Source organism: Plecotus auritus, assembly GCF_963455305.1.
Source record: "Plecotus auritus genome assembly, chromosome: 8".
Classification (NCBI taxonomy): Eukaryota; Metazoa; Chordata; class Mammalia; order Chiroptera; family Vespertilionidae; genus Plecotus; species Plecotus auritus.
Genome location: NC_137782.1, coordinates 702,540 through 717,736, shown reverse-complemented (window position 1 = coordinate 717,736; position 15,197 = coordinate 702,540). Strand labels below are relative to the sequence as shown.

Below are 15,197 nucleotides of genomic sequence, written 5' to 3'. Positions count from 1 at the left end.
GCCACCGTGCCCGGCGCTGGGCCGGGCAGACGGGGCTCAGCAGGGACGCGGGACCACAATGCTCATTCTCTAAATCGCTGCATAGAACCCCACACAGAACTGCAGAAAGCAAAGGCTGGGACGGGGGCCTCCCACGGCACCCTAGGGAGCCCGCGTCCAGGTGGGCCCGTGACGGGGAACATCGATAAAGACCGCAGTTTAAGGGAAGGTAGGAGGCTCTGAGTTGGAAAACCGGGCTGGATGCGCCCTGCCCTGCGGCTGAGCGACCTGGGGCCAGCGCAGCTCCTAGGACGGAGGACGGGCAATGCTGACCCTCCCGTGGCTCCCGGGTCTGAGAACCCAACGCCACGGAGCCGGTGCTTCCCCCGCACCGACGCACGATCCGATCCGGGTGAGCCGTGGCCTGGGAGGCACAATCAACGCTGCGAACAGCACCGTCCGCCACGCGGCCTCGCGGCCGGACCCACGCCCAGCCGCCCGGTGGGCCGTGGGGCAGCCCCGCGGGGGAGCAGCGGGCGGGGGGCAGAGCAAATGCTCAGAGCTTTATCCTCGGCTCACCGCGGCCGCCGAGCCCAGGGACACTCACGCTGACGCTCTCGGCCCTCACCTACCGCGTCCGCACAGCACATCAAGGCGCTCCCCACCCAAGACGCGGACCACGGGGACACCCGCCCTGTGAGGGTCCATGTTGAGCCGCCCACTCACTCACCCACAGAAACCTGTTCTGCTGAGAACCGTGGCGGCCCCGGCTGTGCCCCCAGTGCCCCAACACCTCTCCGTTCTCCTCGCGCCGCTCCTCCCGCTCCATGGGCCACGTCGCCGCTTAGGTCCATGTCTTGGCATCCACCCTGGCTAGTCAGGCATGTGGCCTGCACTTGGCATGTACGTGTCCTGCACTTGGCATGTACGTATCCTGCACTTGACATGTATGTTTCCTGCACTTGACATGTATGTGTCCTGCGCGTGTCAGACGCAGTGACGTGCTTCCTGGCTGAGGACCAGGATGTGTGGTCCACAGAGTCACTGCCACTCTGACAGGAACAGCCTGAAGAATAAACACATCCTGTGGCCCCAGCCGGTGTGGCTCTGTGGATAGAGCATCGGCCTGCGGACTGAAGGGTCCTGGGTTCGATTCCAGTCAAGGGCACGTGTCCGGGTTCTGGGCTCGATCCCCAGTGTGGGGCATGCAGGAGGCAGCCAAACAATTATTCTCTCTCATCATGGATGTTTCTATCCCTCTCTCTCCCTCTCCCTTCCTCTCTGAGATCAATAAAAATATTTTTAAAAAAACAAACAACACTCAGTCGCCCTAACCGGTTTGGCTCAGTAGATAGAGCATTGGCCTGCGGACTGAAGGGTCCCGGGTTCAATTCCGGTCAAGGGCATGTACCTTGGTGGCGGGCACATCCCCAGTAGGAGGTGTGCAGGAGGCAGCTGATCGATGTTTCTCTCTCATCGATGTTTCTAGCTCTCTATCCCTCTCCCTTCCTCTCTGTAAAAAATCAATAATATATATATATATATTTTAAAACTCAACAAAAATATAAAGAAGAGCTCATGCTCTCCTATACCTTTAAAAAAAACAACACTCACGTGGCACCCGGAGTTTGCCCCGAGGTCTAAGTCCTCGCTCACAGGGCCGTGTCAGTGTGACTCAGCAGCAGTGACAGGGAGGAAGCGTGTTACATGATAAATGTGTTGGGAAGAACTGAGCACGAACAACAGTTTTCCTGAAGGTTTTAAAGACACAGGACACCCCGTAGAGCAGCGGTCGCCGACCGGGGGTCCGTGCGGTCCGAAAGGTCGGCGGCCGCTGCTTAGAGGACTCTGTGCCTTCAAACAGCCCGGCCCGTCCATTTCCCTGACGCATCCTGAGCAGAGGCCGCGGCTCCTGAAAGAGGGCGACGTCCCGAGCCAACACGCAGAGCAAGCCGTCGAGGAGCTCTGGCCGCGGCCGGTTCCCTGCAGGTGACGTTTCGGCTGGCACAGCCCCAACGGCCTGTCTGTCAAGGCGAACCCCCCGGGCCGTGGGGAGGCTGCGACGAGGAGGGCCGGGGAGAAGGCAGCGCTGGGGGCGGTCCCACGGCCTCTGTCCCCGCACCCGAGACCTGTGTCCGTCCGCGTGGAGCCAGGTGCCGAGCACGGACACGGTCAGTAGACACTGAGCTCCCCTCGGGCACGCCGAGGAGCGTGAGTGTGGAAAGCAGACGTGAACCAGGAACTGGGATTCCCCATGGGACTCAGAAAGCCGAGGCCTGGCGGGGAGCGGCTCTCGGGGACGGAGGCGAGCGTACGCTCTGACAGGCAAGTTCACGGCCGCTTCTGAGGCAGCCACACCGGCACTTTCAATAGGGGAACAGCCACGTCTCCATTTCACCGCCACGGGAACCCACCGCAGACGTCGCTAAACGTGGGGCCGAGTCTCCTTAGCTCACGTTTACTAAGAGAAGCACCGTTATCAAAGGCCAGCACTGCCCTTCGGCGTCCTCCCTCCCGCATCTCAGCTTCAGGGCCACTATGCGCCTCGGGCCCCACAGACACGCCCGTGCGTGAGCAGACAGACAGACGGCAATCCCCGTTGCCCACCTCTGCTCAGGGCTTTGCATGTTTCACGAACGCCTGACATTTCGTAGTTAGCTACCATCACGTGAGCGTTGGGCATAGATCAGTGGTCGGCAAACCGCGGCTCGCGAGCCACAGGCGGCTCTCGGGCCCCTTGAGTGTGGCTCTTCCACAAGATACCACGGCCTGGGCGAGTCTATGTTGAAGAAGTGGCGTTAGAAGAAGTTTACGTTTAAAAAATGTGGCTCTCCAAAGAAATTTCAGTCGTTGCGCTGTTGGTATTTGGCTCTGTTGACGAATGAGTTTGCCGACCACTGGCATAGATCATCTCATGTAATTATCGTAACAAGCCAACGCTACGCCCATTTTACAGAGGAACTAGTTGTTTCAAAGAAGTTATACCTCGACTGAGGTCTGCACACGAGACTGAAGCCAACGGGGAAACGCTATTACCCAAAACGTTCATGGGAATAAACGGGCATAAACTCCTGGCGTTCTTCCTTCAACAAGGGAGGGGCCGGGGTCCGCTTCTCTCCGGGGACCAGGCCTGAGACCAGGGCCCGCCAGGAGCAGGACTAGCCGGTGGTGTCCGCACGTTCCTCCCACGAGACGAAGGGCTCTTCAGAGGGACAGCGATGCCGCTCAGGCGGGAACGGCCAGATGTGCGGACACGTCTGTGTCAGAAAGCGAGGCAGCTTCAAAGCTGACCCGATTACCATAGGCAAATTACACCTGAACGTACCGGAACCGGGGCTGTCAAAGGAACGCCAAGGGCTCCCCTTCGGGCCTCCGTCCTCCACCCGCCGGCGGGACAAGCTGACACAGACACGCCGCCCTCACACGCCCCACGGAGGGCGTCAGGAAACACCTTCTGAACGGCAGGGGGGGGGGGGAAGCTTCCAGCAGACGAGCTCTAGCTGTGACCAGAGCCGCCGTAGGCACCTCCTCAGCGAGCATCGGGGCGGCACGGGGACCGGGTGAGAGGTTCTCGTCCACTGGCGGTTTGCGGACATGTGCTCATCGCCAACGGCTGTTTAAACAACCTCACGGCACGTGTCTGCTTTCTCTATCAGGATGACCACATGGCTTCCTTCTCTAACCCGTTCGTGCTATTGATACAGGGAACAACACGCAGGGGTCCCCAAACTACGGCCCGCGGGCCACAGGCGGCCCGCCGAGGACATGGATCCGGCCCGCCGGGTGCCGCTGCCTGTCCTGCTTAGCAGCCGACGCGTCCCGGGCCCGCAGTGCGCATAGGAATGTGTTCATAGTTTTTTTTTAAACTGTAGTCCGGCCCTCCCACGGTCTGAGGGACAGGGACCTGGCCCCTGTTTAAAAAGTTTGAGGACCCCTGATCAGAACCCGAACCCCACCGTGCACATTCTGACGCACCTGTTCCGTATCAGCTTCTCTTTCTCCCCACCCAGGAACAGAGGGCATAGCACTGAGCTCTTTACCAAACGGAGCATCTGGGTCAAATGCTAACAAGCGGGAAGACTCAGCTCGGAACGAACTGAACGAATTGGTCCGAGCACAGAGAACTGACCTGAGGACCCGCCAGGAGGGCAAGAAGCCGTCAACTCCAACCTGACCATGTTTTTCAAATTAAAAAAAAACAAAAATATATGCCCAGGTCACACACAAACTTCACGCCACTGAAAGCTGCACCATGACACCTCAAATGCATGTCATGGTCACTCAGGCCGACCCCCCGCTTCTCTAAAACATCACCAACACTATTATTTTATATATATTTTTTTTATTGATTTCAGAGAGGAAGGAAGAGGGAGAGAGAGAGAAACATCCGTGATGAAAGAGGATCACAGATCGGCTGCCTCCTGCAAGTCCCCCTCCGGGGATCGAGCCCACAACCCAGGCACATGCCCCTGACCGGAATCAAACATGGGACCTTTCCGATCGCAGGCCGGCGCTCTATCCGCTGAGCCACACCGGCCAGGGCACCAACACCATTATTAATTCAAATGACTCACTATTAGTAACCGCCCATCGTAAACACAAATTACTCGTGATGCAATTCACGGGCCAGAGGGGACAGGTAACGCTGGACACACCACCTACTTTCCGGCTCTGGGATGCAACTCGTGAGTTACGTGTGGCATCTGCTGCCTCTGGTTAGAGAAGAACTTTAGAAAAAAAAGCAAGTGAAATGAAACTCCTCCTCCCGGCTGGTGTGGCTCCGGGGGCTGGCCCAGCACCAGGAGGTCCCCCGCGTCCTGCGGGCTCGATCCCAGCAGGGGGCGTGCGGGAGGCAGTGATTCTCTCAGCATTGCCGTCTCTGGCCCTCTCCCTTCCTCTCTGAACTCAACCAGAAAAGACAACCGCGCCACCCGTCGCCCGTCGGGTGCTTATGGGCGAGGCCTCTTCCTGGGCAGGAGGAACTGCTTGTATCTGGTCTGTTACCTAAAACCCCCTGATCTTGTCCAAACAAGTACAAAGTGAGACATTTTGTTAACAAGAGGCAAACCCACGTGAATCAGAAGCGATCCGCGGGCTCGTGTCCGGCAGAACCATAACGGAGGCCGACGTTGGCCGGAACCGCGGCGCAGAAAAGGGGATAACGTGACGCTTTCTGCAAACAGCCCACGGAAACCGCCTTCAGAACCTGACCTCTCATCCCCCTTCCTCCAAGAGCGTGTTTCCGAGGACGGCCTACGTCCCCCGGAACGTGCTGAGCGGCTTCCCCGTGCACCGCGCCCGGCGCCTCCGCGGGCGGGCGGGCACGCGCGGGCTGGAACCGGAGAGCTCCGGCGTCCGTTGGGTCTCGCTACGTGGGGACCGTCTCCTGGACGGAATCATCCCGGGGGTAAGAAGGCACGAATGCTCTGAGGCAGCGCGGAGTGGACGTGCTCGACCTACCCCGCCGGCTCTCAGCAAAGGCCTTTGCGAAGATGTAGCTAAACGGGACCAACGGGCAGGCGACAGCGCGTCCATCCTGCCCGAGACCAACCGGGGATCGAATGACTGGAAACCAGGCAGCGCGGGCGGCAGTCATAAAAGATGCAGGACGCCCCGGAGCCAGGAGCCAGCCTGGCAGGTCCCCACAGCTCTGCGCGCGGCCAACGAAAGATTCACGTTCCCCCGAGCCGATGCGAAGCCCCGCTCCGCGCTCCGGCCGCATGCTGTCTCCTGTAAGTGGACACACGCTGACCGGCCCTGCTTCTCGGAGGCCTCAGCCACAGCGCAGCCAGCACGGAGCCGGGGAGGAGGCGCAGATGCAGTGACCGTCAGGTCGGCACCAGGGCGGCCCGAGGTCCCTACCTGTGCTTCTTGATGCCGTTGGAGAGCGCGTCGCCCCCGCCGCAGTCCTGCCCCTCCGACATCCTGCGTTCTCCGGGGATCCGACGCTGCCCTTCCTCTTCACGGGAGCGCGAGGTCACCGCCTCCAGCCGGCTCAGGGACCGCTCGGACTCGGAATCTGTGGCAGAGCAGGTTCATGTCAGGGGCTGGAACTGGCTTCGGTGACCGCGCCCGTGCACCTCCCCTGAGGATCCGCCGTGAAACCCAAGCAGCCCTTGTCCTTCGCCACCGCCCGGAGCCACCTCCCGGGATCCCAGAGCCCGCGCCCCCGGCACGCCCGCCGGAGGGGGTTATGGGACAGACGCGGGCTTACACCGACGCCCGGTGACACGGGTTTGTGCCCTCGGAGAGGTTTCCACGGAGGGCCGAGCCCAGCAGCTCCCCCCACATTTCTGCTTTCATCTTCCCTCGCACAGCATCGTAGGCACCGCTTACAAAAAAGCACCCGTTTTTAAAGTTCGTGGTAAAGAAAACGTTCGTTCGAGTAGCTGAGCTGTGAGAAGCAGTAACGACACGGACCCGACAGACACAGCGCACAGGCGACTCCAAAGACTTTAAAAGATACTTTTCTGGCCCTGACCTGTCTGGCCCAGTGGATAGAGCGTCCACCTGCAGACTGAAGGGTCCCGGGTTCGATTCCGGTCAAGGGCATGGACCTTGGTTGCGGGCACATCCCCAGTGGGGGGTGTGCAGGAGGCAGCTGATGGATGTTTCTCTCTCATCGATGTTTCTAACTCTCTATCCTCCTCCCTCTCCCTTCCTCTCTGTAAAAAAATCAATAAAATATATTTTTAAAAAATACATTGAAAAAATAAATACTTCTCTGCTGTGGTATTACTTCTTTTTTTTTTAATATATTTTATTGATTTTTTTACAGAGAGGAAGGGAGAGGGAGAAGGATAGAGAGTTAGAAACATCGATGAGAGAGAAACATCGATCAGCTGCCTCCTGCACACTCCCCACCGGGTACGTGCCCGCAACCAAGGTACATGCCCTTGACCGGAATCGAACCTGGGAGCCTTGAGTCCGCAGGCCGACGCTCTATCCAGAGCCAAACCAGTTAGGGCGGTATTACTTCTTTAAAAATGCATTCTTGTTGATTTCAGAGAGGAAGGAAGAGGGAGGGAGACATTAATGATGAGAGAGAATCAATCATCCATCGGCTGCCTCCTGCACTCCCCTACCCCCTACTGAGGACGGAGCCCACAACCCGGGCACGTGCCCTGACAGGGAATCCAACTGCGACCTCCTGGTTCCTAGGTCGACGCTCAACCCCTGAGCCGCACAGCCAGGCTAGTTTTTTGTTTTGTTTTTTTTTGTTTTTTTTTAAGAATAGTTTATGACTTTTAGGGAGAGGAAGGGAGAGAGAGAAACATCCATCGGCTGCCGCCTGCACACCGCCTGCCAAGGATCGAGCCCACAACCCAGGCATGTGGCCCTGACGCTCAGCCAGCGGAGCCACACTGACCAGGGCCCACTAAGAGGGACTTTACTTAAAGCCTCCAGCGCTGAAGCCAGGCGTGTCCAGACAAACCCCAGTTCCCGGGCAGGCGTTTTTAGGGTGAAAATGCCACGTCCTGCCCTGACCGGTGTGGCTCACTGGATAGAGCGTCAGCCTGCGGACTGAAGGGTCCCAGGTTCGATTCCGGTCAGGGGCATGGACCTTGGTTGCGGGCACATCCCCAGTAGGAGGTGTGCAGGAGGCAGCTGATGGATGTTTCTCTCCATCGATGTTTCTAACTCTCTGTCCCTCTCCCTTCCTCTCTGTAAAATATCAATAAAATATATTTTTTAAAAAAGAAAATGCCACGTCCCCACTGGGCTGTGTGTTCAGCGTGGAGCCATCCGCCTGCTCGGGAATCAGGACCCATTGTCCTGGGCAGGACCGCGTCGCTCTCAGGCACGTGACGGGGTAGCGAGAATGCTCACGGCGCCTGGTTTCTGAGCCGGACGAACAGGATGTGTGTGAGCCTACGTGTCTGACTCCTTGTTTAACCTCCTACATTTCAGCTCAAAGTCACGGGCCCTCAGTGTTTATAAAACGCAAACTCAAGGTCGCATCGACCTTCCCTGGAGGTCGCCCCCCACTCAGCTGTCCCGGCCCCAGTCGCCCAGCTCCCAGGCACTTCAGGCGAACTCCCTTCGACGCGTTTCCGTGCGTGTCCTTGACGTGTCGCCGCCAAGATGTCCAGGAAACCGTTGTTTCAGTGCTCCCCTCTGCCCCGCACGCGCTCAGCCAGCCGCGGAGCCTTCTTTCTGTGCGTCAGCCTCCTTGGTCCCCGCGGACCAGCACGGTCGGCCACACGCCCCGAGCGTGGACGCCGGACTCGGACGGTGCGAGGTCCTCACAGGAGGACAGTGCCGTCCACGGTGCGCTGCTGTCTGTCACCACGACACGGCCAGACCGGAGAGAGGGCTTTGTCTGTCCCGTGTCTTACACCAGACAGGTGCCGTAAGGATACGCCGAAGAGGTATTTTTCACGGTCATTCTGTCAGTCACCACGCTTTGCTGGGAGTACGACAAGCCGTGAAGCCCACACGGGACAGTCTGCCGCGCGTGGAGCAGCAGGTGCGGAGGTTACATCGCCCAAAACGGGTTCACGAGATAGAGAAAACGCTCCTAACGTAACGCTAAGACCAAACCCACCGACACCACCTCACCACCTAAGTACGAGCCGGCGATCCTTGCACGCTCCTCGGAGAACGCCCGTCTGGGCCACGGGGACAATCCGAGACCGGAGGGGACAGGCCGGGGGAGAGCGTCGGGAAGGCCGAGGAGGCTCCCCGAGGCCATCAGCTCCGTAGGTGAGAGGGCAGGAGCCGTGTGAGCCACACCTGAGGCGGCGATGCCGGGGGAGGGGGGGTCTTGGGGTCGGGGGAGGGGCTGTCACCTCCGCGTTGTCACATTTGATTCACGTGAAAAATTTAAAGAGTCCAACAGAACGATCCCGTCGGAACCGCTCAGCACTATCTGAGGGCGTTACCGCTGTGTAACGGGGGTGTCACCGACGGGTGTGGGCCTCCCCGAGATGTGCCGCGTCAGCAGGTGGACTGTTTTGAGCTGAAGGCGATGGAGAGAGACCCCTCGGGCTCAGGGGAAACTCCGCCCCCCCCCCTTTAGCTACACAGCACACGTAGCTGGGGGCCTCGCCCCGAGGAAGAGCTGGTACAGAGATGGCGCTGTGCGGCCGACCTAGGGCAGGCAAACACCCGGCGATGGATGGGGACCTGGCAATGGACGGGGACCCGGCGATGGACGGGGACCCCGCGATGGACGGGCCCCTGGCGATGGACGGGGACCCGGCGATGGACGGGGACCCGGCGATGGACGGGGACCCGGCGATGGACGGGGACCCGGCGATGGACGGGGACCCGGCGATGGACGGGGACCCGGCGATGGACGGGGACTCGGCGATGGATGGGCCCCTGGCGATGGATGGGGACCCGGCGATGGATGGGGACCCGGCGATGGATGGGGACCCGGCGATGGATGGGCCCCTGGCGATGGCACCTGGCTCTCCTCTGCCTCCTGCCTGCAGCCCCGGTGCATCACCTCAGCCCTGGCTCAGGGTCCCACAAGACAGGGCCTTTGCATTTCAACAGAAACTTAACAAGAAGCAGGTGCAGAGTGGACCCCACAGGAGGCAGAGCGGCCAGGGCAGCCACGGAGCAGACAGACGTCTCTCAACAAGCCTTCACCTCAGTGACTACCCCCAAGGAGGTGCCCCTCCCCCACGTGGGGCCACGCGCTCACCCACAGGGACACACCGCCTCCCCCCACGTGGGGCCACGCGCTCACCCACAGGGACACGCCGTCTGACGCGGAAATGACCTCGCTCTCCTGGAGCGGCGCACACCCCCCCCGTCGCTCCCTCGGTCCTTCTCTCCTCTCCTCCCTGGCCACCACCTCTCCCTGCCCAGGCTTCCTTCCTCTTTAATAGTCAGGCCGACCCGCCCTACCCCTCAAAGGTCTCTGCCAACCGGCACCCATCACCTCCACGCTGCAAAGTCCAATGTCCTTCCCAAGCCGGGCCGTGACTCAGCCCCACCCCGGCCCTCCTGGCCCGGGGCAGGGCAGGCTGGGGTCACAGGCCAGCAGAGGCGGACGCTGTGAACACCGGGGGCAACAATGCTTCCAGGTGTGTAACAGACGCCTGGGGGGGGGGGGGGGGCAGCGGGCCGCCAGGGTGGGGCCGGCCGATCTCACAGCGAAGGACGGGTGCCAGGAAGGGCGGTGATGACGGCCGAGCGACACGGAGCAGGAGCGAGCGTGGGGGTGGCGGCAAGGCGGCCGGATGGAGGGGAAGCCGAGCCGGCCGTGACGCTGGCCACACAGGATGAGGGAGCACCCGGGCGGCTGCGGCCGAAGGAGGGAGGGAGCTGGCCTGAGCCATGCCAGACCTTGCCCCGAGGCGGTCACCCGCGAGGGTCGGTCCCCCACGCACGGGCGTCCTGCGGCCTCAGAGGCAAAGGCACCGTGACGGGAGGTGGAGCCCGGCTCACCCGAGAGCAGACGCTCGCCGCTTCTGACGCTGTGAGCGGACAGGGTCCGGTACGCACCCGTGGACAGGCTGAGGGAGCCGTCCGTACTCCCAGCCGTCCCAGCCCGCCACACGGCTGCCCTGCACGGAGAGCCGCTTCCCCGGAAGACGGCGCTCTCCACAGATGCCATCACACACTCCCCTGGGGACCCGGGGCCGCGGCCGCGGAGGCTGCCGAAGGCCAGGCCTGCCCACGGCGTCGTTTCCAAGTCGCCTGGTGCCGCGTCAGCAACGGGGCTCAGCGCCTCTGAATGGCCTTCAACCCCACAGCTCCAGGCTTTCCATTTTGCCCTCAACGGTGAGCCCCACACGGGCCGACGGCACCCCGTCCCGCACTCCTGAGCAGGGCCCATGCCCTGGTGGGAGCCACATCCTGGGGAGTGTCCGCTGCCTCCCGCTGGGGCACAGGTGCTCCGACAGAGTACGAGGCCCCAAACTCAGGCTTCAAGGGCGAACGAGGTGCTCTTTCTCTTCCTCTTCCTCTCTCTCTCTTCCTCTCTGAAATCAATAAAAACATAAACAACAGCCGAAACGGGTGTGGCTCAGTGGATAGAGCGTCGGCCTGCGGACTGAAGGGTCCCGGGTTCGATTCCGGTCAAGGGCATGTACCTTGGTTGTGGGCACATCCCCAGTGGGGGGTGTGCAGGAGGCAGCTGATCGATGTTTCTCTCTCATCGATGTTTCTAGCTCTCTGTCCCTCTCCCTTCCTCTCTGTGAAATATCAATAAAATATATTTAAAAAAATGAATAAGTAAATAAATAAATAAAATAAAAACATAAACAACAAGAAAAAACCGTCTAGTACAGATGGGTAGTTACAAGATCATCTCAGGACGTGAAGTTCAGCACAGGCCGTGGGATCAATCATACTCTCTAATTCTATGTGGTGCCGGGCGGTGGGGGGGGTGGGGGCGGATCCTTGGTGAAGTGTCTGACTCAATAACCACTAGTCCGCACCCCCAAAACCAGCGCAGAATCGCAGTGACTGTGAACCGTAGTTTAAAAAAACAAAAGATGTTAACCTCCAAGGAAATAAATAGAACACGAGTATTAATAAAAAGTTTATTTTAACCTCACCAATTTCTAATGGCACAGGTCTGTATTTTTTTTAAGAGGTTAGTTTTTTATCTTATTTTTTTTAATGTTTTTATTGATCTCAAAGAAGAAGGGAGAGGCAGAGAGAGAAACGCTGATGATGGGCGAGCATTGTTGATCGGCTGCCCCCTGCACACGCCCCAACGGGGATGGAGCAGCCGCCCAGGCCTGTGCCCCGACCGGGAATAGGCCGCCTGAGTCATAGGTCGACGTGCAGCCACCGAGCCGCGCCGGCCGGGCCAGATCTTCACTCTGAACACACTTCGGACTGACAGCAACCTCTCCCCCATCCAACCCGACGGAGCCAACAGCGGCGACTGTGACCGGCCAACACGACTGAACACGAGCTTGTCAACGTGTGCATTCCCCATGCACAGCTCCCCGTCTGTCAACCACGCCTCCCGGACAGGCTGAGAGCCTGTGAATTCGGAGGCTCGGTGCCTCCACCTCCTGTTCTGGGTTCTCCCCCCGGGAAAAGGCAGAGAAGAGGCCGGGGGGGGCGGGGGGGGCACGGCAGCGAGTCTGACAGGTTGTCCTGACGTGTGTGTGTTTCTAATCTGACCTTCGGGAACCAGCCGAGCCTGTGGAAGGCCGGGTCACAGGAAGTGGCCGCACACGCGCCATGTAACGCCGCCACGTGTCCGTACGGTTCCTGGACGCTGGGCGTGCTCTAAAAGTGTCCAGTCACCCGAGTGAGCCCAGCTTCAAACACAGTGCCTAACGTTCAGGCAGCGCTCGGTACTGTGCGTGCACAGACCCCACAACGACTCACAAATGTGAAGGCACCGAGGAATAAGTTAAACGGCCCGACCGAAATCACCTGTGGACGGACACTCAGGATGGGGGGCGGGGGGGGGGGGGGCGGGGCACCATCCACGGGGGAGAGGCACACGCCTGAAGCAGACTCGGCCGCATTCCCGCCTGCCCTCCGAGTGACGTCCCCGGTCGACGTCAGCTCCTTTCTGTGTTTTAATTACCATTTTTTATCAAGAGAAAGGGCAGTTATAAAGTTCATCATTTTATCCTTTTTTTAGTATATTTTCAATTGGTTTCAGAGAGAGAAAGGGAGGAGAGAGAGAGACATCCATGATGAGAGAGAACCACTGATCAGCCGCCTCCTGCCCGCCCCCTCCTGGGGATCAAGCCCACACATGGGCACGTGCCCTGACTGGGAATCGAACCCTGACCTCCTGGTTCATGGGTCATGCTCAACCACTGAGCCACGCCAGCCGGACATACAATCATTTTAGTAAGGATGGTGGCCCAGGTCAACCCCACACCTAAAGGATAAACCACGCCCTCCGTGTGCGCCTGGCACATACGTGCCGCAGGAGTCATCTCGGGTCACACTGCAAACACGCTTTAGATTGAGGATGCGGGTCACCCCGGGCCTTCTCCAGAGCGCTGTGCCATCTTCACGTCTCGAAGGCGTTTGTTAGTCACGTCCTGTCCCACTTAGCTGGCTGCGCGTCACACCAACCAGCTACCGGGCCGGGCCGGGCAGGAAGGGAATGCTAACGTCGCCACACGGGACTCTGCCCGAGGGAACACGCGTGCGGCTGGGCGGAGCGAGAGCAGGGAATGCCCAGCGCGGGCAACCACCAACACCGGCCGGTCCGCCCGGAAACGGCCCCGGAGGGGTGCGCGGCCATTGCGGACGCAGACACAGCGGAGAGGGTGCGGGGCACGGCGGGAGCGGGCACCCGTGCTGTCCCTCCCACTGCCCACGGGTCCCTCCTCCATCTCCTGCGTGCACTGCCAGCACGCGTGTCTCCACTTCTCCCGGTGTTACCAGTGCTTTTACAGGCCCGACGCAGGACCGACACAGACCCCGACAGACACAGGACAGACACAGGACCAATACAGGCCCCGACAGACACAGGCCCCGACAGACACAGGACAGACACAGGACCGACACAGGTCCCGACAGACACAGGCCCCGACACAGACCCCGACAGACACAGGCCCCGACACAGACCCCGACAGACACAGCCCCCGACAGACACAGACCCCGACACAGACCCCTACAGACACAGGCCCCGACACAGGACAGACACAGACCCCGACAGACACAGGACAGACACAGGACCAATACAGGCCCCGACAGACACAGGCCCCGACACAGACCCCGACAGACACAGCCCCCGACAGACACAGACCCCGACACAGACCCCTACAGACACAGGCCCTGACACAGGACAGACACAGACCCCGACAGACACAGGCCCCGACACAGGACAGACACAGACCCCGACACAGGACAGACACAGGCCTGACAGACACAGGACAGACACAGGCCCCGACACACACAGGCCCTGAGATGTGGAGAAAAAGGAACCCTCGTGCACTGCTGGTGGGAATGCAGACCGGTGCAGCCACTGTGGAGAACAGTGTGGAGTTTCCTCAAAAAATAAAAATGGAGCTCCCGTTTGACCCAGGGATCCCACTTCTAGGACTAGACCCCAAGCAACCCGAAGCACCAACCAGAGAGGGTACATGCACCCCTGTGTTCGTAGCAGCACAATGAGCAGCAGCTGCGATCTGGAGGCCGCCCACGTGCCCCTCCGCAGACGTGGTGCAGCCACACACGGGACACGACGCAGCAGTGAAAAGCACATCTCTTGCGCTCTGAGACCGCGTGAGGGACCTGGAGGGTGTTGTGCTAAGTGACACTAGCCAGTCAGAGAAAGACAGCGTCACGTGACCTCACGCACCTGGGGAATCAACTGAGCTGACGACGGAAACAGACCTGAGGCAGGGATACTGGGACGGACGGACGAATCTCAGAGGGAAGGGGAGACATCAACCAGAGACCTCGCATGCACGTGTGCATGACCCACGGACACGGGCGCGGGTGGTGAAGGCCTGGGGGGGGGGGGACTGGGTGGGGGGGGCACAGGGGACAAGGAGGGAACATCTGTAACACACTCAACAGCAAAGATAAACTTTAAAAAAGACATGCACACAGACCTTTGCAGGCTGCTGGGAAGCGCCGCCCTGGTCTCAACCTCATGACGCACCTGATGCGCTCTGCCAGCCCGCGCTCTCGGGTCACAGGCACCGTGCACACACACGCGGACCGGCACATCGCGAGGAGGAAAACCAGCAAGACAGGCGCCCCTGGGCCGGAGCCGGCCACGCTCCCCGAGGGAAGTGAGCGCAGGGAGGACACACGTGTGGAGCCGTGACACTAAAAAGGCCGGCACTCCGTGACCTGCGCTCGCACACGGTACCAACGAGGAACGGCCACGCGCCGTCTCACCGGGAACAAATGACCTCGTTGCTTTTGTTTCTAAAGGTTTCAAAAGCGATTCCTTAGAACAGCGGTTCCCAGGCGTGCCACGGGCCCTTTGAAAACACGCACGATCCGTCGGGCACGCCTCCCGTCGGCTGTCAAAGGAACAGCAGCCAACACGCACACAGCCGTCCCGGGTGCGTGGATCAGTCTACGTGCTGTCCTGTCAGGCTGGCGAAGCGTGTGCTTGGGGGCGCGCAGGATGTTAGTCTTAGGGCGTGTGCCCCGCCTGGAGGGCTGAGGCCCTGCCCGAGGGGTGACCAGAGGCTCGCCAGCCGTGACCCTCCCCACGCTCCCACTCCTGCAGCCACCCTCTGCGCGCTCCGGCTCACAGCTCCTCCTCGGTCGTCAGCTCCTGGAGGACAGTTCTATCATTAACACTCTCA

General features: G+C 60.3%; 1 protein-coding gene across 8 annotated transcripts in view; it reads right to left on the bottom strand.

Annotated features, from left to right (window-relative positions):
* Positions 1–15,197, bottom strand: part of OSBPL1A (oxysterol binding protein like 1A) — a 122,875-nt gene that overhangs the window by 25,634 nt on the left and 82,044 nt on the right. For all 8 annotated transcript variants that reach the window (XM_080686800.1, XM_080686799.1, XM_080686802.1 and 5 more), the window contains one exon: positions 5,842–5,998. In XM_080686800.1, coding sequence (XP_080542926.1) covers positions 5,842–5,998 — 157 coding nt within the window. The remainder of the gene's footprint in view (positions 1–5,841; positions 5,999–15,197) is intronic.